The sequence below is a fragment of the Grammomys surdaster genome, unplaced genomic scaffold, assembly GCF_004785775.1.
Source record: "Grammomys surdaster isolate TR1022 unplaced genomic scaffold, NIH_TR_1.0 130, whole genome shotgun sequence".
Classification (NCBI taxonomy): domain Eukaryota; kingdom Metazoa; phylum Chordata; class Mammalia; order Rodentia; family Muridae; genus Grammomys; species Grammomys surdaster.
Window position 1 is genome coordinate 14,906,128 of NW_021604588.1, and position 24,035 is coordinate 14,930,162.

At 42.2% G+C, this 24,035-nt stretch overlaps 1 protein-coding gene across 2 annotated transcripts in view; it reads right to left on the reverse strand.

Annotated features, from left to right (window-relative positions):
* The window catches only part of Ddr2 (discoidin domain receptor tyrosine kinase 2), a 100,187-nt gene that overhangs the window by 21,648 nt on the left and 54,504 nt on the right, over positions 1-24,035 (reverse strand). For both annotated transcript variants that reach the window (XM_028760701.1, XM_028760692.1), the window contains exons 2-7: positions 10,482-10,584; positions 8,811-9,042; positions 8,371-8,518; positions 7,883-7,988; positions 5,530-5,713; positions 1,708-1,951 (exon numbers count right to left, since the gene is read on the reverse strand). In XM_028760701.1, coding sequence (XP_028616534.1) covers positions 1,708-1,951; positions 5,530-5,713; positions 7,883-7,988; positions 8,371-8,518; positions 8,811-9,042; positions 10,482-10,561 — 994 coding nt within the window. In that variant the 5' untranslated portion in view covers positions 10,562-10,584. The remainder of the gene's footprint in view (positions 1-1,707; positions 1,952-5,529; positions 5,714-7,882; positions 7,989-8,370; positions 8,519-8,810; positions 9,043-10,481; positions 10,585-24,035) is intronic.

Genomic DNA, 24,035 nt, shown 5'->3' on the forward strand with positions numbered 1-24,035 from the left:
TTTCTAAAGGAAATTTTCACAGTGCTTCATTGGCTTCATCCATCCCTAGAGCTAGAAAACTGTCTTTGAGGCACCCTTTACTGTGACTTTCAAAAACAAACTCCAAAAAAAAAAACCAAACAAACTCCGAAGTATAATTGCCATATTGACATTGATAATCAATTTTTACCTCTGATTTGTCAAGAATTAAAATGTGAATTTCTCTTCCACATGTTATTCTTTCAACAAATCCTATTTTTTTCTTCTTAGCATTATTATACAAATAGTTTCTGAATATTTAAAACTATTTTAAAATAAAGAAAATAACATTACCAAGACATACAATTTGAAGCTTAAGAAAATCCCAGGAACCTAAAACTCAGTTTAAGCCATGCTTGGCCAAAATAAGACAAATGTGCCAATTGCTCTGCCAAGAATACAAGTAGGTGGACATCTGTGTGTTCACTCAGATGATTTCCACAGATAGTGAGTATTTATTTATCTTCTGATTATTATTACAATCTAAGCACTCCCTCTTTTGAGCATATACAGTTCTGCTCTGAAGACATTCTATGAACTAATTAGTCTCCTTGCTTTTAAATTACATTGGCATAGACAGCATTTAGGCACCGATGCTTTCTAAATATGTACACACCCTCTTACCCTATTAGCATAGCCTAATAAATGGGCCATCTTGAAATTTTCTTCTTTAGAAACATATCAAGCCAGGGGTTGGAGATACGGCTCAGTCATTAAAAGCTAGGCTCATAACCAAAATTAAGAAAAAAAAATCAAGCCAGAAAGGGTGTTATCCATGACTAGGTTATATTCTCTCTCTCTCTCTCTCTCTCTCTCTCTCTCTCTCTCTCTCTCTCTATTTCTCTCTCTCTCTCTCTCTCTCTCTCTCTCTCTCTCTCTCTCTCTCATGCTTGTATTTTTTCTTTCTGTCCAGACACAGATTCACACCTTTGGCACTATTTAGAAAGCCCATGGTTTGGTCCCCTGCTCTTCCTGATTGTTTAGGCTTGGTGGCACATTGGATTCATTCTTAAAAGCCATTCCTGTCTTCCAAACTAAAACCCAACAGCATAGACAAAGTCACCAATTCATTTAACTTTTCAAGGCTTGGTGCAGCGAATGGGTTTCTGTGAACCCTACAGTTTACTCAAGGATGATTGAGTCAGTTTTAGAATGTACTGGTGAATGTTTTGAGTTGTTATAATGACATTGTACTCAAGAGAATATTTTCTTAGAATATATTCTAAAATGCCAGTAATAAACCTAAACATGTTTCAGATTTGTTTTCAAATACTGCAGCAAGAAAGAAGAAACAAAGGTGGCAAAGATTAGTAGTGAAAGTGAGTGACAGGAATTCATTGTTCTCTTTTGAACATAATGTTTAGGGATTTTTATTTCAATTATTTGATCGTACTTAAAATGCTTCCCATCTATAGTCTTAATTTGTATAGCTTTTGGTACATTTTTAATAATCTTTTGCCATAAATATTTTCTAGACAAACATGTAAAAGTGTCTAATAAAGTTTGTCCTGTTCCACTCTACATAACATAAGTTAAAACTAGAAACGCAAAGGATTCTCTCTTTCCAAAAACTGTAAAGCATCTGGGAAGTCCCGTTCCTCTCAGAGACCTGGCAGAAGGCAGCATGGATGCCCTTCCTGTCTCCTGCATCAACCCACCCTCTTCCCTATGGGGCCAGAGGTTTTCTACCTGATTGGAAAGTGATCTCGCTGAACATCATCCACGTGTCGGCAAAATGGTATTGGCATTTAATGGCACTAGCCATTCGGTGGTGGAGGGGCACCGTGACAAACCGGGCACTGGGGTTCACATCATCCAGGACCAAGGGAAAGTAGACAGCGGTGGGTTCCCACTCGCTGGCTTCAGAGCGGAAGTAGCACTGGACCTCCTTAAAGATCTTCACACCTTTAGCGAACATGTTGTTGCAGTGGACCTGGCAGAAAAAGGGACAAGTGAGAGACACACTGGCCCTTTTGGGTTACGTAGGAAACCCTAGACCTGCCCATTGCTCTGAACACTACCCATAATTCAGTCTTCTGGACAGGGGCAATGATATCCAGGTTAGACCTTATAAAACCTAGGATGCTGCCCCGATTTCCAATTTGTAATTGTGTGCTCTGGTCACCTGGTTCATGGTTTTAGTCTGCAGTATCCTCGCCTGTTAAGTGAGGGCTAGATCAGCATCTTTCCAGGTCTGTCCTCCACAGGAATTCTCTTCACTCTGCAATCTTTTTAATCATACTAGATCATACTAGCTATCTGCCCATATTTGAGTTATTCTGATCTGAGATGGTGAGTCAACCTAGCATACTACTTCCTCCCAGGAACTTTCTAAAGCCAGACCATTCCTTTCCTGGAAGGCTACGTGGGAAACTTGAAAGAAAATAATATTCAAGCAAATACAATTTCATCTTTCTTTATGAAAATCTCGCTTGGAATGCCATGGACTGGCACTTTCAGACTTAAATTTAGTTTAAGTAAAACCGTTCAGATGGGAGCATCAAATATTTCTCATTGATGATATCTGAGATGAGGCAAAAAGTCAGTTAGAAGGTAGCCGGCATCCACTCTCCTGCTGCATGACCTTTCAGCAGGATCTTTGTTTGGCTTGTGAGGTCATCAAGAGCAAAAAGTCCACAACAGTCCTTCAGCAACCCCCCCCACACACACACACAAATGCAATGTGTATATTAGCAACTGACTCGGGCCCTTACAGCAATTCATCTCCATTTCCTCTGACTCAGCCTTAACGTGGAAAACAGATCTTTCCTGGCCACTGTCCCTCAAGAGCTTCATCAGCTGGAAAGGCATGACTGTCACTCGTAGACTGTAGTTCCTGTTTCTTAGGCCCGCTTAGGCCCTGGGTTGTACTGTGTGACTCCTGTAAGTCCTCCAGGTAGGCAGTGCAGGACTACCAGGCTGAATTCACTTTTTAGATGAAGAAGGAAGAGTAATGAAGAAACAGACATCACAACAGAGAACTGGAACAGAGATGTTCTAAGGGTGGATCATGAGAGCTACTAAAGGGTGTAAAAACCTTCTAGCTCATCTGTGTACTGACAAGATAGGGGTACTCACATGTTTTCCTGACCTATGGCCAGTCCACAACACAATTGGAAGGAGAGCCCTAGACATCTAGTCCAACACCCTTATACCACATAGAAATGTAGCAGTCACCTTAGCTTTTCCGTTGGGATTTTTTTGTCCACAGGTTTTACTGAGGAACCCATGTGTGAATATCTTCCTTGGAGTGAAGCAACCACGTTAGTTTATTGACCCCCAAGGCAATGGAGTGAGGCTAAGGTCAAAAATAAATAAACCAAAGAAATACCATCTCCAGCTTCAATAGGTTTTTCAGATGTTCTGAAATCTGCAGAGTTGGGTAAGTACCCTGCAGGGAAGGTAATAATCTTTCCTACAGATGGTTCAAGAATTCTCCTGGAATGCAAATAAATAGCATAGGATTTCATTCCCATGTGGGCTTACATATTTATTTATTAAAATAATATACTTTGAAGGCATGAATAAGCTTTAATAGTATATTTTAACCATTCTTCAAAGCAAGAGATGAAGAGTAATTTGCCTCAGAAAGAAACCTGATCTATAAAAGATATTAGTGCCCTGGAAGTCATTTTTTACTTTTTTTTTTTTGTCCAGGAAAATTAAGCCATGTGGAGGACCTGTTTGCCTGAAGAGACTGTCCCGAATCTCCTACTTAGAAACTTCTGGCTTCTTGATCTAAGCTCTTGAATCATTTTTGATATGTAATAAATAAGCTAAAAAGAGTCCTGGAGATTCAGGAAGAGATGTTATAAGGTCTCAGATAGTTTTAAATTTTAATTATTTATTAAACTACAAATCCTCCCCAGCATGTATAAACTTAAAAATGTATGTGTATGTTCACAAGTATATTAAAAAGGAATACAAAAATAATTTCTCTAACAACATATTTTTGTTGCTGTAAATATTTCCTTCTTTTGCCCCTTCCTACTTCCTATCTACAATCTCTGAAGAATAATGTGTCACACATAACTGCACACCCGTATGTTTTATACTCGCCAAAGACATTCCAATAGCAAACCAACAGAATGAGCACATGTTGTTCCTTCTGTTCTCATCTTAAATCTTTTGTTCATTTAATGAGTAAGTGTTAATCTGGTTAAGAGATATCCATTAATATCTGGGAGTAATATAAAAGACAAGTATTTTTTAAACATGGTTTGTATAAAGAATAAAATATTTGCCCTAGAAGAGACACTTAGTGGTGACTGATATATATTTCCTTCTTCTGGGTCCAATATTATCCTGTATGCATTCTTTTGAAAATTAATAGAGCCTTTCCTACTGACCTTGTGACCAATGTTTTCCAAGATAGGAAATAGTCTTTACTCAGAATCTAGCGTGCTATGCTCCAACTATGCTGTGGAACCAATAACATACACAGATGAACAGATACATTTTAGTTATATAATATATAATATAATTACTATCTCTTCCATTTAACCCAGGAAACAGCTATAGGCTGAAAGCTACTGAGAAAGGCTTACCAAGTGTGTAGATTACTACTACACATGACTATATATATGAAAAAAGGGCAAAGAAGTGAACATCCACGCGGAAGGCCACATTAGTTTGGCCACCCTTTTCTGGGACTTTCATTGAGGTTTCCTTTTGCTCTTTTACAGACTATTAAGAGTTTATATACAAACCATATAAGATCCTGCAGCCTGGTCCTACACTGAACACAAAGGCTATCCTTCACACCCCTGGCTCCTACTTCTCCCTAACCCTAGAATTTAGAAATAGCCTCCAATCTGGCTACTTTTGCATGAACTTTTCTTCTTTTCCATGCCTTTCTCTCTAAAACAGACCGAGGGTGGAATGAGGTCAAAGGAGAATAATGATTTAAATTACACACTAGGAAACTCTTTGGGTTATAACAAAGACATTACCAAGGGTGGCCTCAGGATTTGACTCCCTGGTAAGGTCATACTTCAGAGAAAATGAGATCTAGGAGTTAAGCTTCCTTCTTCAGATCTCTTCACATATTCATATTTGCTGTGGTCTATCACATGACAGCCTTCTAGGGCAGCCTTGGCCAAACCTTTGGCTTCCATCCAACCCCTCAACAATAGTCACCAATTTCCACTTAACTGTTAATGTACTGATGAAATAACTGGTATGTCTAATTGGATGGAAACGTTTGGCTCTGGTGATAGGGAGGGAGAGAGGAAAGAAGGGAGAAAGGAAAGAAGGGAGGGAGGGAGGGAAGGGGAAGGGAGGGAAAGGGGGGAGGAGTAACTCAGTAATAATGGGCCTAACCTAAGCTGTCACAGAATTAACAAATGAAGAAAACTACCTTTAAAAATGATGAGATTCTGAATTCATCTATACTTGTAGTAGTGGAATATGTTTTAAAATTTAGTTCTGTCAACATCAGCTCAAGACACATCAGGCATTTTCCCCCCAACACTACGATTTTGGATTTCTTGAAGAAAATCTACCACTGACCTTCATGGTAGTAAAATTCCTGATTCGGTCAAATTCAAACATGATCTCAATGAAGCCATTGGTAGCACTCTCGTTCCGCCATCCCACGTAGTCATAGCCAGGCCACACGTGGTATTCATGGGTCTGGGTAAAATCATCCAGGCCAGATACCCCATCAGTCAACTGGCCTAGCCCTTCAGTCATGCTGCTCAGACCAAGGGAAGAGGAGAGAAGAGAGGAGCCCAGAGTTACTCATGCACCCACAGAAGGACTTTTCAGCCCACTGCTTCATCACTGGTTTTTGTAAGAGCTGATAATCTTAGAGGGGGGGGTAGGAGAAATCATTCAAATGCACTTTATCTAGTGATTTCCTTTTCTGAATTGTGTAGTCCAAGAAGGGTTGGAAATGCTTCCAACCAGTGACTATTGATCACTGGTGGGTCCAGTGCTGTGCTCTTCATGCTATCCTCCCATGAATGGACAATTTAAATGTCATTGATAATAGTGAACCATTATATCAAGACACTATATTCACAAGTATAGAGAAGGACACAAGGGAAAAACAAAGGCTTTTCATACAAACTAAGAAAACAGCACTTCAAAGTTTTGCTGCTAACACAGTAAACATTCGTTATTTTATAACATTTGTTGATATGAAACTCTTGATATGAGTTCTCCATTGATTCAGGGAACGAGATCATTAGAGTAATATTAACTTGATTAGATGTTTATAATCCCCAAATAAATATTTCTTTCCTATTATGTCTCCAAGAATACCACTGTGGCCTTGGCTATTAGTTCATTTTTACATCATAGAATCTGGGATTTTAATTTTAAAATAGATCTCATTAGAACTCACATCTAATATTTGCCAGCTGCCTGTTTATTTGCCTGAAGCACAGCTGCAATCACACCCTTTCCTAACTTTAAGAATCATCAATGAATCGCTGTATTGATAACGCTAAAAGGAACTCCCTTCTTGATATCCTTTGTACTATTTCTGGTTCTGGCATTTAAGTCTCCACCATCATGACTTTATTATATTATACCTTCTCCTACCAAGAAACTGTGACCTGAACTGAATCTTTCTTCCCTAAGTTGTTTATTGTCAGGTATTTGGACATAGCAATGTAAAACAAGCAACTAATACATAGAATAGTTAATCTTCTCATGAAGCCACTGACTCACACTACGAATGCCTCGAGCATAAGACCCATGACTGCATTTTCCTTAAATACCCACAACACCTAGTCAACTTCTACACACATGGTAACAACTGACTAGCAAAGATTGATTGATCTGGGTTCAACTGATATCTCATTTCCTGTGTGCCTTGAGTATAGGCTAGCTAGGGTGTGACCGAGTCAAACGATGTGAAGACAACGTAAGAGAGTGAAGGAGAGGTGAGTGACTAAGTAGATGGGAAGGAAATAAGTCAGGCTATAAGACTGGATGAATCAGGACTTCATCCAGGGGCTGCCAGATGAGGGTGATTGTTCATTCTCCACTCCTGAGCCAGTAGAAGGTCTTCCAATGTACAATCTGCATCCCGAGACTCACTAATATGTTTTATTTTTGAACCCCTAGAAACTTTACTGTAGGATCTGAATTTCACAATATTCTGACCTCTTTCCTAGGCTCAATCCTTACAGATAAACACTAAACTAAGAAAGACAGGGATTAGGACTGGACCAGAAGAAGAATGTAATGATCGAGTGGGTAGGCACACATCTTACCCAGCTCTGTACCCGACTGTGTCTGATGATATTTTTCTATGGCAGCTCTCCATCCATCCACTCCAGGCCTCTCTGCCACTCTCATCCCAGTTACTACCAGAATCAGACCAATGTTCCTCTGCTTCTTCCTCTCGACCCCTCTAGCTACAGCTCCCTGCTTTCATTACTGTCTTATCCTAACAGCTCTTCTTATCTATTGTAAGTCCCAATAGTTCCTTCTTTTCACAGCTTCCAACGTACTATATTTATGGAGTCCATTGTCTCCTAACTTTGTGACCAATCTCTATAGTTATTACTTTGTCTCTATAGCTAAGTTAGCCTTTAGGTTGGAACATATATCATCATTTCAGGTTCAAAAATATAGCTCCCACACTTATAGACATATCGCAAAGTTTAGCTCTTGCTTTGGGTAGTTTCTTCCTGCCTGCTGTATTACTATTTTGTTTTCCACAACTCAGCTACAGAATGGAGATAAATACCATATAGTTTACTATGTCTAAGTTATTTCGGGGTATCACACATGTGCATAATACCAGTGGGTTAACTGATTGTTTATTGATGAAATCACAGTAAAAAAAATATATTTGTTATGGCCACTTTTTCTATTCTGGTGATTATTTAAATCTCCTAGACTTTACCTGTACCCAACAGCTCCATCATAGACAGAATCATTCAGATAAATGATGGAGCCTCCAGGGAGTACAAACTGCTGCCCAGCCGGAGCATTGTAAGATACCAAGCCATCTGCCAAAGGAAACACAGTGGTCAGTGTCTCTGGTAAGGAGATGCGCCTGCTGCCTGACCAATTATCCCAGGAAGATACCTGAGCTTCCAAGGAAGTCTAGTCTTGTCATCCTGTCCACTGGGGTTCAATCTGGGCTCGTAGTTGAGCGCTGTTGGGAAGCACACCTAAGTGGCAGTTACCTGAGTAACTGAATATGTCATTCCTGGCACAGGGCACCAAGCCCTGGGTGGATGAGTGTGGCTCATTTTTCTCTTTTAACCAAAAGGAAATAATTTCATTCCAAGGGTGAATGATTTCATCCCTTTTTGATTTGGTAGTTTTTAGTTCTCAGGGCTTGGAAGTTTCTATATGGTTCATAAGGTCTCTGTGATAGAGACTTACCTAGCCAGACACAACCGTAAAGCTCAACCCGCATGCACACATTCATGGAGTGGTCAGTGACTGGGATAAGGCGAACAAATCTGGCTACAATGGGTGGCTCCAAGTCCTTCAGGAAAACATCATAAGGGTTACTGTTCCCATCGAGCACCTAAGAGAGAGACAAGGAGCAGAGATCATATAAAACCATGCTCCCCTTCCTTCATGCATCATGCATTTGATGGACACTTTGCTCCTCATTCATGAGTGGAATATAGCCACTTAACTCTCTCAGCAGAGCTAATAGATCCTCTGTGTCAACTCCTATGCCATGGGTCACATTTACAATGCCACATTGGGCTTGAACATACACAGTTTGAACTACTGACTATTGAACTTTTTAACTCTATTGACTATTATGAGTCCTATAGTATATTCTCCCAGAATAAAGGACATCTTCTTACCTGCTTCCCATGCCGGTTACGCCAGGAGATCCAGCGACTGCCATCCCGACTGTAGTTGATCTTGTACATGGGTGCAAACTCAATGCCATGACCCCCTGCATGGCGCCCCTGGGTCCCCACAAGAGTGATGAAGTGTAGGGTCCGTAAGTCAATCTGCAGAAATTCCTTCAGATCATCGGGTTGCACTGGAATCTCAGGGCACCAGGCTCCATCTCCTTCTTCAGAGTCCAGCCTTGAGAAGAAGGGTAAGGGAGAGAGGGAACAACTGTGAAAAAGAAACACCAGCTCACAGTAGACAGCTGCCCTGTGCCTGAGGAGAGAGTGAAAACCAGCCTTCTAGTTCAGAAGGACTTGGGGGACCTCTCCATGGTGTCTGTCTGTCCTAACCATTCCCATTTGTGGTCAGTTTCCTGTCTCTGAAACACCACACAGCCCAGGGAGACTCACCACAAAGGAGCTGGGGCCTTCCAAAGCACATGTAACCTTCTTGTCTTGATTTAGAGAACTCTAGGGAAATGAAACTCTTTCCACCCGTGTTCCTTTGTGAAATCCTTTCACAATCCCCCTTCCATTCCTCAGCCATAATCTCACAAAGCTGACCGTTTGTGGTTTGGGTATCAAGTTATAGGAAGGAGGAGGGGGGAGGGAACAAGGAGGAAAGATAGGGTCTGCAGTATGGGCTATGCAATGTGGTGGATGCTAGCCAGCAGGGTGGGTATGGCCACCCAACAAAAGTCACAAGAACTGTGGTAAGGATGAGGGTGGAAAGTGTGTGAGGGAATGACCAATAACCTGCTTTCATTTACTACTCCAGGCTAGACACTGAACGGCATTGAGAAATCACTCTAGGGTTTATTTGGGGGACACTCTGAGTTTTCTCTCTCTTTCCCTAGGATGCTTCCTTTCCTCACAGATGTTACCCACTCATTTCTTGCTCCCCCTAACTCCACATTACTCTCTTCTCTCAAACACTAAGACAGGTATAATGAGGGAGGTTACGAGGGTCGATTGCCTCATGAGTGATTCCATTTTAACAAAATCAGTACGCAATTTACACCAAAATAATTACATTCTAGCAGGAAGAGGAGGTGTCGGTCAGCAGCATAGCTTCTGAGTTTGGAGTCTGCTCATTTAGGGACCTTGGGAATTACATACTCCACATAGAATTTGCTCTGCTTATAGATGAGGATGGCCCTTCTGTATGAGGTTTCCTTGAGGAAGGAAAGAACTTACTGGAACCCTCAGTGTCTGGTTTAACCATAGATGCTTTGCCCAGTGACATTTCAGATACCTCCTGAGAAGCGGGCATCACTTGCTGCCAGTGTCCTACATAATCTACGCCTGCCTCTCTGTACCTGCACCCTTGGCCTTTCTCCTACACCAGCCCACAGTGAGGTCCTGTAAAACAAATCCACTGCCTATCAATGACCCCATTCACAGTGGGTGGTGTGACTTTGAGGCCTCTGCGGTTGGGAAGAGCTTTCCAGGCCAGCAACTACAGCCAAGGCTTGGCCTCTCTCTGAAACATTCCAAGCAGCACAAACCCCTTCTCATCTCTCCTCCAGTCTCACAAGCAATCACCAGCACTACCCCTTCCCCCAGCATCTTGAGTCATGACTGTGTGTCCATCCTGCCCCCAGCGTTCAGGCCTTCTTGATAAAGCTATCTCACCTCCCATATTTGGCAGCCGTGGATTCTGACCACTGACTTGAAGCTGTGATATCCTCATCTGGAATGTGGCCTCCTGACATGCCCAGAGGATAGCGACATATGGCTGGAACAAGGAAACAATGAGAAAACAGAGAATGTGCTGTCATTTTTAGTTCAGAGTCCCTAAGAAGGTTGAAATTGGTAACAGAACAGGAAATAGGGGACTTGAAATCTTCCTATATCCCTCTATGACCCTAATTCAGCCACTCTAATGCTACAGAACTTCTTCCTAACCCTAATAGCCGGATACCCCCAAGATTTAACCAACAGTCAAATTTACATTTTGGCCCAAATTCTGATGACTAATGTAATATAACTTGATGTGCAAATTTCTTCTATTGAGTAATAACCCCAATAGTCCCAACCTTAATCATTTACTAGCAGATTTACATATTAAATCAATTTCCTAAAAGTAGCATCATCCTTGTACCCAACAGGTAGCCCTAAATCTGTAGCACTCTGGTTTACCAGGTGGCAGATTGTATGAGACTGTGAAACAACCCAATACACCGACCCGTGTCAGTACTGAGCATGCTGGTCCTGGTTAAAAACAATAGCTTCAAGGGTGGGCTTCACTCTCAACAAACAGAATAAAACAGAGCAAATGAAATTCCCTATGGGAAATAATCCAGCTTTCAAACAATGGGCACCAGACAACAATGGACCACCATCTCTGAGAGATGGGAAGCAAAGAAGGACCCAACAGCGCCCAGCTACAGCAAGCGAGTGAGAACTCAGGCAGGATTGAGTGGACTACCAGAGTTATAAGGACAAAACAAGTAAATATAAATGTATCGAAGTCACCAAATTCTGTGCAATAAAAAAATGACAAGGCAGATAAAACCGGGAAAGGAATCATTGTGAGGAAAAGAAAGAATGGATTTTCAACAGAAATTTTTTCTAGAAATATGAAGCCTCAAAAGACCTTGCAAATAAAACAAAACAAACAAATAAATAAACAAACCACAAACCCTGGAGTATTCTTTAAAAAAAAAAAAGAGAGAACCGTCCTGGAGATACTAGAAGTCTAGATATCAAAATATATCACAAAGCTATAATAATTAAAGCTATAATAATTAAACTAATCTTCAACAGAGGTGCCAAAAGCTGCACAGGGTATGGGAGAATAGTTTTGTCAACCAAAGTGCTGAAAAAAAAAAAGGATATCCATAGTCCCAAGAGTGAAATTGGATCTTCATGTTTTACACACACACACACACACACACACACACACACACACACAAGTTTTTTTTAGACCGGCTTACATGACCAGAGGCTGAAGGATTCCTCAGGGCCCATCTCCAGGCAGCAGAGAGAGGAGAACTAGGGGCTGCCCAGTCCAAGTAGTGAGAAAATTAAAGCAACGAGAAGCGGGTGATGCGGCTCCCCTGTGAGGCTGAAGGCCTGAGAGCCCCTCATCTCCAAAGCCTGAAGACCATGAAGTGTGCTCTGAACAACCGACAACAAAAAGCACCTGTCCAGAAAGACAAACTGACAGCACGAGCTAGTCCCACCTCTACTTTTTCTGTTCCATTTTGTCCCTGAGCCTGTTGCATGGTGCTGCCTACGTTTGAAGATCTTCTTGATCTCTAGTGTATCTGAAAGCTAACTCTGGGAGCTGCGTGTTGGTAAAGATGCAGTTAGCCTGCTGTGAGTTTGGGCTCAGAGCTCTACTCCCAGATCTCATCCATCCTGGACAGAGAACGATGCTCAGAGGCCCTGCTGGCAGCTGCAGAATAGAACATCCATGGTCCCATCCATCATACATCTCCAGATGTGGGACGTAAATGTAATGAGAACCTCTGTCCTCTGGGACATGTGAGGTAAGCCAGACATTGGGAACAGCCAACAAGGTGAGTCATGATATTATCATAAATAACTTCCCACCGTGGGGCCTGCTGGTCCATGGGACAATAACCAAGACACTGACACTGCCCCTACAATGCATCCTGGTAGGGCTGTATTTCCAGGAAATCCTTTTTCTGTCATGTCCTAATTGACTCCATGCAATAATTTTTCCCTATATAACAAATAAAGAAAATGAAGTAATAGAGATTGGAAGTGTGCCTGACAGGCAGACAGAGGGAGTGACAGAGAAAGACCACATAGGACTCTCTCTTATGTAGTGTCAGAGGATAGCTAAGTTCTTCCCAGAGGCTTAAAGACACTGTCTTGGGAATTCATCCAAGGGAAACCTTGAGTCATGCAGACAAGAAATAGAAAGGGCTTCCCCATAAGCCTGAACATTGCCTACTTTACTGCAACCTATCCGTTCCTATTGAGTTAACAAATATGTCCATTAATGAATGTTCTTGCATTTACACAGTTAGTCAGTAGTGAATAAGACATAAAACGATCTTTCTCTCAGGCCTCCATTATGCTCCAAAGGACAAATGGAAAACAATAGGTTTTCAGACGTCGAATAGATATAGTTGCTTACCTGCTTGACTATTATTACTATTAGTATTATTATATTATTTTTATATTATTATTATATTACTATTACTATTATGGTCTCAGAAAGTGTGACAACGTATTAAAAATACTAAACTATGGTGTCAGGGTACAAGTGACAGTTTCTTTTAAAAAATAGTTTTCATTGTGAATTTTCTTTTTCTTTTTGTATTTTTTTCTTTTACTGAATATTTTCTTTATTTACATTTCAAATGTTATCTTCTCTCCAGGTCTCCCCTCTGGAAACCCCCATCCCATCCCCCCTCTCCCTGCCTCTATGAGGGTGCTCCCTCACTCACCCACCCACTTTCACCTTCCCACCCTAGCACTCCTCTACACTGGGGCATCGAACTCCCACAGGACCAAGGATTGCTCCTCCCACTGACATCCAACAAGCCCTCCTCTGCCACATATGCGGCCAGAGCCATGGGTCCCTCCATGTGTACTTGTTGGTTGGTGGTCCAGTCCCCGGGAGCACCGGAGGGGGTGGGGATCTGCCAATTGACATTGTTGCTCCACCCATATGACTGCAAACCCCCTCAGCTCCTTCAGTCCCTTCTCCAGCTCCTCCACCTCTTGACCTTCTTGAGCATAGTGATCATGTTGGATTCCTTGCCCCTTCCAATCTGTTGACTCACAGCTCTGATTAGGTGTTCAACATACTCTGAGCAAACAGCTAAGTGTGAAAAGGTAGAGAGACAGGAAGATAGATGGAAATATCCAGACAGAAGAATGGAAAAAACGAACTTCACACATTAGATCTTGAAGGGCAAGTACAACAGAGGATTTCTAGGTTGGAGCCTCCCAAGTGAGTTGTCATCTGTGGAGTTCAACAAGTGTTTGTGAGGCAGCAGCTTGCCCATCTGTCTCTCAGCAGGGAGGGACTTAGTTCAGCAGTGGGGGGTACATTATGTGCAGGAAAGGAAAAGAAGCCACAGCACAGATGTTAGTGTTGCCGGATAACTAGTCACAAAGATCCACTGAGGAAGAGTTTTTGGGTGTTGGTTAGAAGAGGCTCCAATGACTAGAGACCAGGATATGAACCCTCAGATCAATGTCAGAGTAAGTGCTGGGACACAAGAGTCACAGTAGATCCCATTCATTAGAAGGGGATATTTTCCAATGGTTGGCTGAAATAGTAGATAGTACAAAGCCCTCTACAAACTGTTTTGTTTTTCCCTGTATATGCATGCCTATAATAAAGCTTAACTTAGAAATTAATCATAGTAAGAGATAAACAATACTTAATATAATAAATTGGAACAATTATGATAATTCATAGTAAAAGTTATGTGAACATAGTTCTCACATGTTGTTTTTAAATGTTTATTTTGTTTATTTATGTGTGCGTGTCTGTGTGCACACATATTTATGCAGGTGTGTGGACTTGTATGCACTGAGGTCTGAAAGGGGTGTTTAATGCCTCTGGGCTGGAGTTACAGCCATAGGATGCTCAGCTTGCTCAATGGGTGCTGGGATCTAAACACGGGTCTTCGTGATGCACAGCAAGGTCTTGTAACCTGTGAGCCCTCTCTCCAGCCTTTCTCCCATCTTACTGAACCACATTCATGTGTCTCAAGAAGACAACATGGTGCTTCTATAGGGAGATGAGGTGCAGTGAATTACAGGCTGGGTGTGACAGAGGAGGAGGGGTCAAGATTTAGTCCTCTGAGTCCCAGTCACTACATTTAAGATTTGTGGATTAGTTCTGACTTTGTCCGTCTAATATTTTCAGACAGCGATTGCCTATGAATTGAAACCAAGGGAAGCAAAACTACAGATAAGGAATGACTAACTTTTTAGCCATCCTATGACAATGGGAGTTGGGCTAGTGATCTAGAGATCCAGAAATCAGGACCAAGGACAATAAGGTTGAAGACAGAGAAGTCAGAGCCAGTAAAGCAGCAATGTAACATAAAATAAATAAGCAGAGTTTCTCCATGATTCAGTGTTCCCAGGGGCCTCACAGGAAGGGCATAGGAAGAGGACGAGCTGGTCTTGGATAGCCTTACCCATCCCTCTGGGTCTGTGGAACCAGAAGAAGCCTTGGCCCAGAGAACCCAACGTGGCACTTCTCTGCAGCCCCAGTGTGGTTTTCCTATTGAATGTGCCTATTTTGGGTAACTTGTGGAAGGGATCCCAGCTATTTGGGAAGATACAGAACTGCAACATTGGCTCAAATCCTAGACATCAGACCCCTTTCTCTCTTTCAAGTCCCCTTCCCCATTTACTAGATTACTCCCCTATTCAGTCAATATCCTGAGATAAAAAGAAATAAATATGTACAGAGGGAAGCCTGTCACAGGAAGCAAGAGTCACTGCAACAAAAAAAAAATTAGTTTGCTGAGTTGTCTTGGTGGTTTCCGGATGCTTCCGCTACCCACCAATCTCCTGACAGAGATGCCAATGGACTCTTCCAGTTTCCCAGAGTGGAAAACTACCAGCATCAGGCACAGTAGGCCCAGCTGAGAACTCTGTCCATCTCAAGCTCTAGTAGGGGTTGGCAGGCAGACTGAGGAGAAACAGCTGCCACCAGGTCCCAGCTTCCCAAGAGTTACTTTTCATACTCTCGAGCCAAGGCTGTAAGAATGAAAGCATTGCTTGTTCCAAGATGTTTACCACCAACGGCCAACTCCAGCCCATGGGCTGCCTGTCAATGAGTATCCTATATGTGGCTTCCAGGAAAACACAGAGCACATTAAATGTCTAAGCACAGCAGTATGACCCCCGGCTCTCTCCAGGCACACATGTTTGATAGAGGAAGATTATCAGGGTCATGGGGTGGGGTAAACCAGTCTCATGATCTAAAGATATATCTATGACTACAAAGTTTTAGAGCCAGGAAAGAAATTTTAACTTATTGAATCCTAGAGTTCCATATTCAATATCAGAATCTATGAGACCCAGAAAGATGAACTGACTCACTTAGAAACTCACAGATGACCAATGAAACCATAGCTGAAATCCAGTGTTCTCAGCTCTGGTTCTTCTCAGGCTGCCTCAATCTACTTCTTCCAGTTCTAGAAAGAACAGGCCCAGTCAAAAGTGTCACCTGGGCCCTGCTTCCCACAAATTGAATACAGCTTATTCACAATGAGTGCCCAGGCAAGGCTATTAGGTGGCTTTCTTCAGGCTATGGGTTTGTTCTTTTACACATGGATCTATTTCACAAAGGCGGCTTTCCCTCAGTTGACAACCCCTTAGGAATAGCTCTTTGTGATTGCCCTGAGATTCAAAATAGTTTCTAGAAACACATATTAAAGTCATGCATGGGATTTAGGGTACAGAGGTACAGATTGGATGATATGCCCTTCCTGGTTGCATACATGAGCCAGTAGATGGGAAAGAAGTTTGCTTTTTGTCCCAACACAGAGGTAAACTCAAAAGAAACGAGTGGGTTAGAAATAACATGGCTCTCAGAAGTTGATAGGAAACACAGCTTGTGGTTCAGCATATAACAATCCTATGTTTCATTAGGCAGAGCTTTTGAAACCCCATAGAATAAGGGGGAGAAGAATTGTAAGAACTAAAGGGATCAAGGACACCATGAGAACACAGCCCACAGAATCAACTAACCAGGGCTCAGAGGGGCTCCCGAAGACTGAAGCAACAATTGCAGGTCCTGTATGTGTCTGACTTAAGTCCTCTACATATATGCTAGGGTTGTATAGCTTGCTGTTCTTGTTGGACTCCTAACAGTGGGAGAGAGGGCTGTCTCTGACTCTTTTCTCTGCTCTTCGGACCCCTTTCCTCCTACTGGGCTGCCTTGTCCAGCCTTGACATGAAGATTTGTACCTACTCTAATTCCATCTTGTTATGACATGTTTGGTTGATATCCCTGGCTGGAAGGCGTACTCTTTTCTTAAGTAAAATGGAGAAAGAGGGGATCTTAGAGTGGGGGGAATTGGGGGGGGGGGCACCACGAGAAGTGGAGGGAGGGGAAGCTGCAGTCAGGAGATAATGTTTGAGAGAAGAATAAATAAAAAAGTAATTCTATGTTTCAAACTTGATTTTGTCCTAATGTGGAAGTACAAGACTGGTAACCACATCCCATCCCCTTGGGAATTTTGGATTCCTTATCCTCTGTTACAGTTTGACTGTGAAATGTCCCTCACAGGCTCTGATATTTGAGCACCTGTTCCCAAGCTGGTGACACGGGTCCAGTAAGTTGTAGAATTCTGAAGACTGCAGTCTAGTTAGCAGACATGGGTTGTTAGACCTCGAAGGAAATATCAACTTCTAGTTCCAGCCAGAGCTTTTTGCTTCTTGATCCACCACAATACAAAGAGCCTAGTCCATATGTTCCCACCACCGTGCACTCGGCCATGCCTTCCCCACTGTTATGGGCCATGCCTTTAAAACCATGGGTCAAAATCAAGTCGTTCCCCCTCAAGTTGCTTCTATCAGGTATCAGTCTCAGCAATATAAAAATAAGCGATGTTTTCTTAACAATCCTTAATAATCTTCACCGTTAATAGTAAGCAGGCTCGATACAGAAATTGTTAAAATACAAAACACAGCACATTCTATGGGATATAGATGATACCCAGAAGGGGAAGGGGAATTGTGTGTTTTGAATACCACATGAATCCTTTCTTAAGCAACATGGAAATTTTATGGAAATTTTAAGCGTGTGTTCTCTGCTTAATCATAATAAAGGTACTTCTTTATGGCGATGTGTAAAAACACGACAGTCAGTCAGCATTCTTCTAAACTTAGAGCAATGATGTTTAGTAATATTTAGGTGCTCTTAATTCTCCGGTTACTTTTATTGTGGCTCCTTCTAATGAAAATCGCGACTGGCCTCCAGAGAGTTGCATAAGATAAAAATAAGTAAGTCAATAAGCAGAGGGGAAAGAGAACAGAGGTAATAATAAGGTGAAGTTAATATTCAAAGTTGCGCTTTCTTTTATGGCATTAGGTCAAGGCCAGGCCTTGCATGTACCCAAGGAAAGCACTCTAACACTGAGTCCCACCTCAGCAACACTTTGCATCACCCTCTTCCCTGGTGGGAGCTTTCCACTTTGGTTCTGCTTAGAAGTCAATTCAAACAGTGAGATAGCCCAGTGCGCTGGCTCAGGGGCTAAAGGCACTCTGTAATGGGGTGTGATGTCCTCTTCTGGTGTGTCTGTGTACTTACATAAAATAGATAAATATTTTTAAAATTAAACAGGAATCATAGTGACAACAGAAGGAGATTTTAACTTTTGATACCTGATCCCAGGTGGGGTAGAATAGCTTGTGATAATCAATGTTCCCCCTCCCCCAAGAGTACCTGGAAAAGCTGGATACACGTGATAAATGCTCTACTCAAAAGTACCTTATTGATGAGGCAGGGAGAGTGGAACAACTAAGACCTTAGAGAAGAGAGCAGTTTCAGAGAGGAGAAAGAATTCCTGCAGTGTCCTTCAGCCTCCATCAGACTGGGACAGGGACAAGTGGCTGATGTTGGTTGTGGCACCTTCAGGGGTTGCTATGAGGAAAACTAGCAGTGCTGATAAGGATCTGGAGGGGGCTGTGCACAAAGCTCTTCCACTCAGCCATGTGTCTGATGCTGGGCCAAGTCAAGCAGGAATGTGGAAGCCAAAGGGTTCAAGACTTGCCAGGGAGGAAACTCACAGAGGTTCTGGAGATACTCTCAGTAACCAAGAATTCCAGCTTATACCCTACCAACTATGCAAACAGAAGATGTGTCACTGCCAAATTCGGGTAGATCCAACTGCTCCACCAATGGCCAATCTGGATTTGGGTTCACAGCCTCTTACAGAAACCAAAGATCCAACAGCATGCTTAAAGAGCTAGCCAGCCCAGCTCCACAAGAAAGCAGGCCATGCCGGTTCTACTGCTACACCACAGGTTTCTCAGTAACTACTCATAATGAAAAAGGTGCAGAAATGAACCCAAATTCTTACTCCTGCGTGTAAATCCTTACTCTTGGCTTGCCAAGAAAAAAGTTCCAGTCCAACATTTTGGGTACTATCACCTGTTAAGATGTAAAGTCTAATGAAGTGTATTTTCTGTGTATAAGCATTACTAACTACAGAAAGGCTTCTTTCTCGGGACAGAAATTAGACATTTGTTTTATTTAATCAAGAAACAGAACAGAGCCAGGAGTAGTGGTATACACCTGTAATCCCAGTGGATGGTGGGGATGAGGGAAGGAGGAGCTGGAGCTCAGGGCCAACAGAAGCTCCACAGAAAGTTCAATCCCAACCCAGGCAATATGAGACCCTATATTAAAACAAAATCAAAAAGAAAGAAATGAAGAGAGGAGAGAGTGAGAGGAGGTGGAGGGGGTGAAAGAGACATAGACAGCCAGACAGCTAGACAGACAGACGGGCTTATTTGGTGGCATATACCTACAGGCTAAGCATTTTGGAGGCCAAGCATGATGACGATTCGTAATTTGAGGCCTGCCTGAGTTACACAGCAAGTTCTGAGAGTCTGAGAGGGAGTCTGAAACTCAACCATAACAAATGCCAAGAGTAAGAGATGTACACCGAATGCAAACACAACCTCTGCTATCTATAACCCTCCATTTAAATATGCATCTTGTAGACCATAGGAGGGGGAACTTGGGTATTTAAGAAGAGGCAGAGGCCTCGCACTCCTGTGTGGCCAGGGTTGCGCCACCTCTCCACCTGGGAAGGGGGTCCCCACTCAGACCCAAGGAGACTGGGAATAGACTTCAGCTTAGTTTCTCACCCTCCCCCCAGCAACCCTCCCCCAGTCTGATTTACTCTCTACACTTACTCATCCCACTGTTAAAGGAATCACATTCCCACGGCCTCCACCTCAGCTTCCCCAATAGCATCCCAAAATGAAGTTTCACATGATACAATTTACATTTTTCCCCCTTGGAGAAAAACAAGAGGAGCCTAACCATCCCTTGACTTTCATTTCTACCATCGCTGCCCTTGTTACTCAAGTACTTACTGATTGCCTTCATAAGCCAAGCATGGTCATGGCAGGCACCCGTCATGGTCATGAGCGTGTGGGAGATCATTGCCACAGAAAAACAGACAAAGGCCAAAGCCAGAAACATCTCCCAGTCAGAAGGAGAAGTTGCATATTGTTTAACAATTTATCACCACCCACATAAGCCCATAAAAAACACACACAAACCTCAAAGATTTAACGACTGTAACTTTGTTTTACTTTAACTGTGTATGTGTCCAAACCACTGAAAACTCTGAAAGGCTTATTTTGCTACATCTTTGCTCTTCAGAGACTTGCTAAAAGCAAAAGCTAAGTCAACAATCACCGTACCCTAGAACACATAGACCACATTTGCTCTGTCACTTTGGGGTCAGGATGACCACAGCCCAGTGTTAGCAGAGGTCTCATTTCCCACTAACAACTCAAGTCTTTCTTGGAGACTACAGGCAAAATAATGGTCACTTGTATCTTCATTTCCTACCCTGTTATCTACTCGGTACAAACATTGTATGTAGGGTGTATAGGTTATTTTGCTTCCTTTCTTTTCCCAAGTCACAAATGACAATTTAGTATTTGCCTGTAACTTTCCAAAGTCCCTCACTTACTATATTCTCTATCTCCTAGAGTAACCAACCCCCAGGTGATCTTGTGAATGTAAATAGTGAAGCTACATTCTCCACCTTATAATTGAGTAAAGACAGTGCTGTTTGGGTTTTGTTTGTTCCCCCGAAGGTCCACATAACGGACTGGGAACTTTGTCCCCAATGTGGCAATCTGGAAACTAGAAGAACGTTAAGAGGTGAGGACTCCTGAGAAGTCCTTAGGTCATTGAGGGTCCCACCTTCAGAAAGCAAGGTCACTCTCACAGGACCCCATGAGAGGTTGTTATCAAAAACTGAAATTGGCTTCGTCTAGCTCTCTTCTTACACACTTTTGCCATGTTCTCCACCTTGCTCTTAAACCTCCCAAACTATGAGTACAAACATGTTTTCTTCATAACATCACCCTCCCTCAGGTATTTCATCATACCAACAAAGAGCTGGTGATTAAAGCGAGGTACAAAGATTTACTTTAATATTTAAGGTCATAACATTGACCTATGTCAGAACTAGAAGTAGAATCTTGACCCTGACCTCCGCAGTCACCATCTATTCACCACTCTCTCCATACATTGCTGATAGCAAACAGTTGACACACTGTCCAAAGTGTGACCTCAAAGCCCAGGAAGACCTCCAAGGAGAAGAGCAATCTGGAAAGAAAGCTCAATGAAGACTATTACTTATTAAAACTTTATAATGCCCTGGTCCTAGAGACATTGGAATGTACTAGCACAAGAAACCTGCCTCCTGCAGACAGGGGTACAGGATGGATCTTAGTCCTAGATGCAGATAAGAACTACGGTCATGAAATATTTGGCATACACTAACAATTTCAAATTTATGTTTCACCTGCTTATTGTACCACCCCGGTATGCCTCTGCCCTTATGATGTCTTATTGAGAATCATTCCTATCTTCCTATTTTGTTCCCATGTGTGCCTCTATGCCTTTCCTTACACTCAAATGCATCGCCTTCCTCTAGTTTCCTGGCCTGGCAAATTTCTTCAGTGGCAGCTCGCTGACATGCCTTAGCATTTCAACAAGCAAGACCCTGGAAATTTGACAATGCAGGCACCATGTGAAAATGATTGTAAATATACAAATAAATTAACTGGGGGTGGCAGTATGTACATATAATCCCAACTGAGACAGGTAGATTCCAAATTCAAAGCTAGCCTGGGCTATGTAGTGTGCTTGGAGCCAGTCTAAGCAGTTTAGTAGGGCCCTTCGTTAAAAATATAATAATTAAAGTAAGAAGGACTAAAGATTTTAAGTCAGTGGTTAGGCGATGCTAGCATGAATGAGAACTTAAATTTAATCTTAGCATCACACACACACACATACACACACACATACACACACACACTACACCTATTGTGTATCTTAATGATACAGGCTGCAAGGCCTTGGAGTTTCTGTCAGCATTGAGAAACATCATTGCTAAGCAAGAATGTTGTAAAGCAGTAATGATTCTTGACCCTAGGCAGCTCAGTGCTATGTCCCCACAGTGACTGGAGACACTGACACTTTGTATGTTTCTCGCAGGACTGAGGATCCTCCTGTAGTCTCTTGGCTTCTCAACAAAGCAAACCTGAGTTTACTTTTGGTGGCAAAGAAAGGAGGCTCATGAAAGGAACTTGAAGTGGTATTCTGATGGCAATTACATGATCATGCTCCTAGCCCTGAGACTTAGCCTAAGTCTCCAAGGGTTCTGACTCCATGACCACAGGAGAAGCCTCTCTTGGACTTCAACAATTGCTGGTCTCTTGAAAGCTTGAGACCTGAGTCTCAAGAGTGTAAAATAACAAAATACAAGCAAAACTTCAAAGTATAGACAAGAATCCACCAGATACGTGGGGGTAAAATGCTATGTTTGCCCAGCAATTGCACGTGGAGCTCCTTTATCCTAAGATGTAAGATTTATGCACTCTCCCCACCAAGTATATTCTATGTAATTTCAAGTACATTACACAGTATAGAATAATTACATTATCAATGAAGACTATGATTGTCATAATACAGTAAATAAAATTAAGGCTAGAAGACCTGGCATCGCTTAAGTGCATTTCATGTGTTGGGTGTTATCCCAGGTCCTTTGCATGCATTATCTTGTCCTTCGAAATAGCCCTTAGGTGGTGAGCAATGATAGATAAGAAGACTGAGTATGTTGAAACAAAGGCTGAAAACCCTGCCACACTCACTCATACAGTCAGTTCACAACCTAGATCCAAAGTTCGATGTAGCAATATGTTCTCAATGAGTGTTTCCTCCCATCATTTTGCCTCTGTGAACCTGTGTCCCAGTTAATTTTAAATGCCACTGTGCCATAATCTAGAATCACCTGAGAAGAGTAATAGAGTAATTGGCTAGGTCAAGCTGGCCTATTACCATATCTGCAAGGGATTGTCTTGTTTCTTAGTTGACCCAGACCACTGTGGGTGGCACCATTTCCTAGGCAGTGGGTTCTGAATGATATGATAATGAAAAAAGATAGCTGGCCAAAAGCAGGCAGTAAGATACATTTATTTCTCTCTGCTCTTGACTGTGGGTGCTGCTTGAGCTCTTTGGGTTTTTTTTTTTTTCTGCTTGACTTCTTGTGCTGATTTTCCTTCAGTGATGGACTATCACCACAACTACAAACCAAACCTCCACTCCTGTGTTCCTTTTGTTTGGAGCATTTTACTATAGCCAGAGAAATGATACAGCCACAACACTCAGTTTTCTCATTTGTAGAAGACTAGATTAAACCAATCTTTCTTGAGCTTTCTGAGAACTGGCCACAGTGTCCTTCAAATATCCAGTAGGTTTTCTTTTACAAAATGCATTTTTGTCTCCACAGGTCAAATTTTGAGATTCAGTTGCTGTCCCATGACTTACAGACTCCTCTACATTGGTATTTTGTTGTCTCACTATCTTCAGGAGGCAGTGGAGCTCAGAGGTCAAGGTCTGTCATCCTGACAGCACCAGGTGTATTCTCATCTAGACTACTCTGATTTCTCTATAACATTTAATTTTCACAGATCATTCGTGGGCCCCCACTACTCCTCTGTAAAACTAGAATGATAATACTGCATACTCCTTATTACATACATTCTGAAGACTACATTGTTAACATGACTTAAAACTGTACCAGGAACACAGAGCATGGTCTTTGAATATCAGCTGATGCTTTTTTTGAGCTCTGCAATTAACAGTCTCTTTTTCCCTACTTGGTGTAATCAGAAGAGCTCAAGAGACAGTTGAGTTTCTGTTGTCCCCAGAGGAAGATTCTTTTACTGGAGGAAAGGATACCAGAGGCCAGCCAGGGCTAGACTTGACAAACATGCAAGGAAGAAAGAACCCTTCTAGCATAGCTCGTTTGAGAGAAATTCATTCAGGAAAGCCTCTGTCTTGCTTTTTATATCCCTTCTTCCCAGGGCTCTGTTCTAATCATCAGAGAAAGAGAGCAAGAGAGGGAGAAAAGGAAAGAGAGAGAGAGAGAGAGAGAGAGAGAGAGAGAGAGAGAGAGAGAGAGAGAGAGAGAG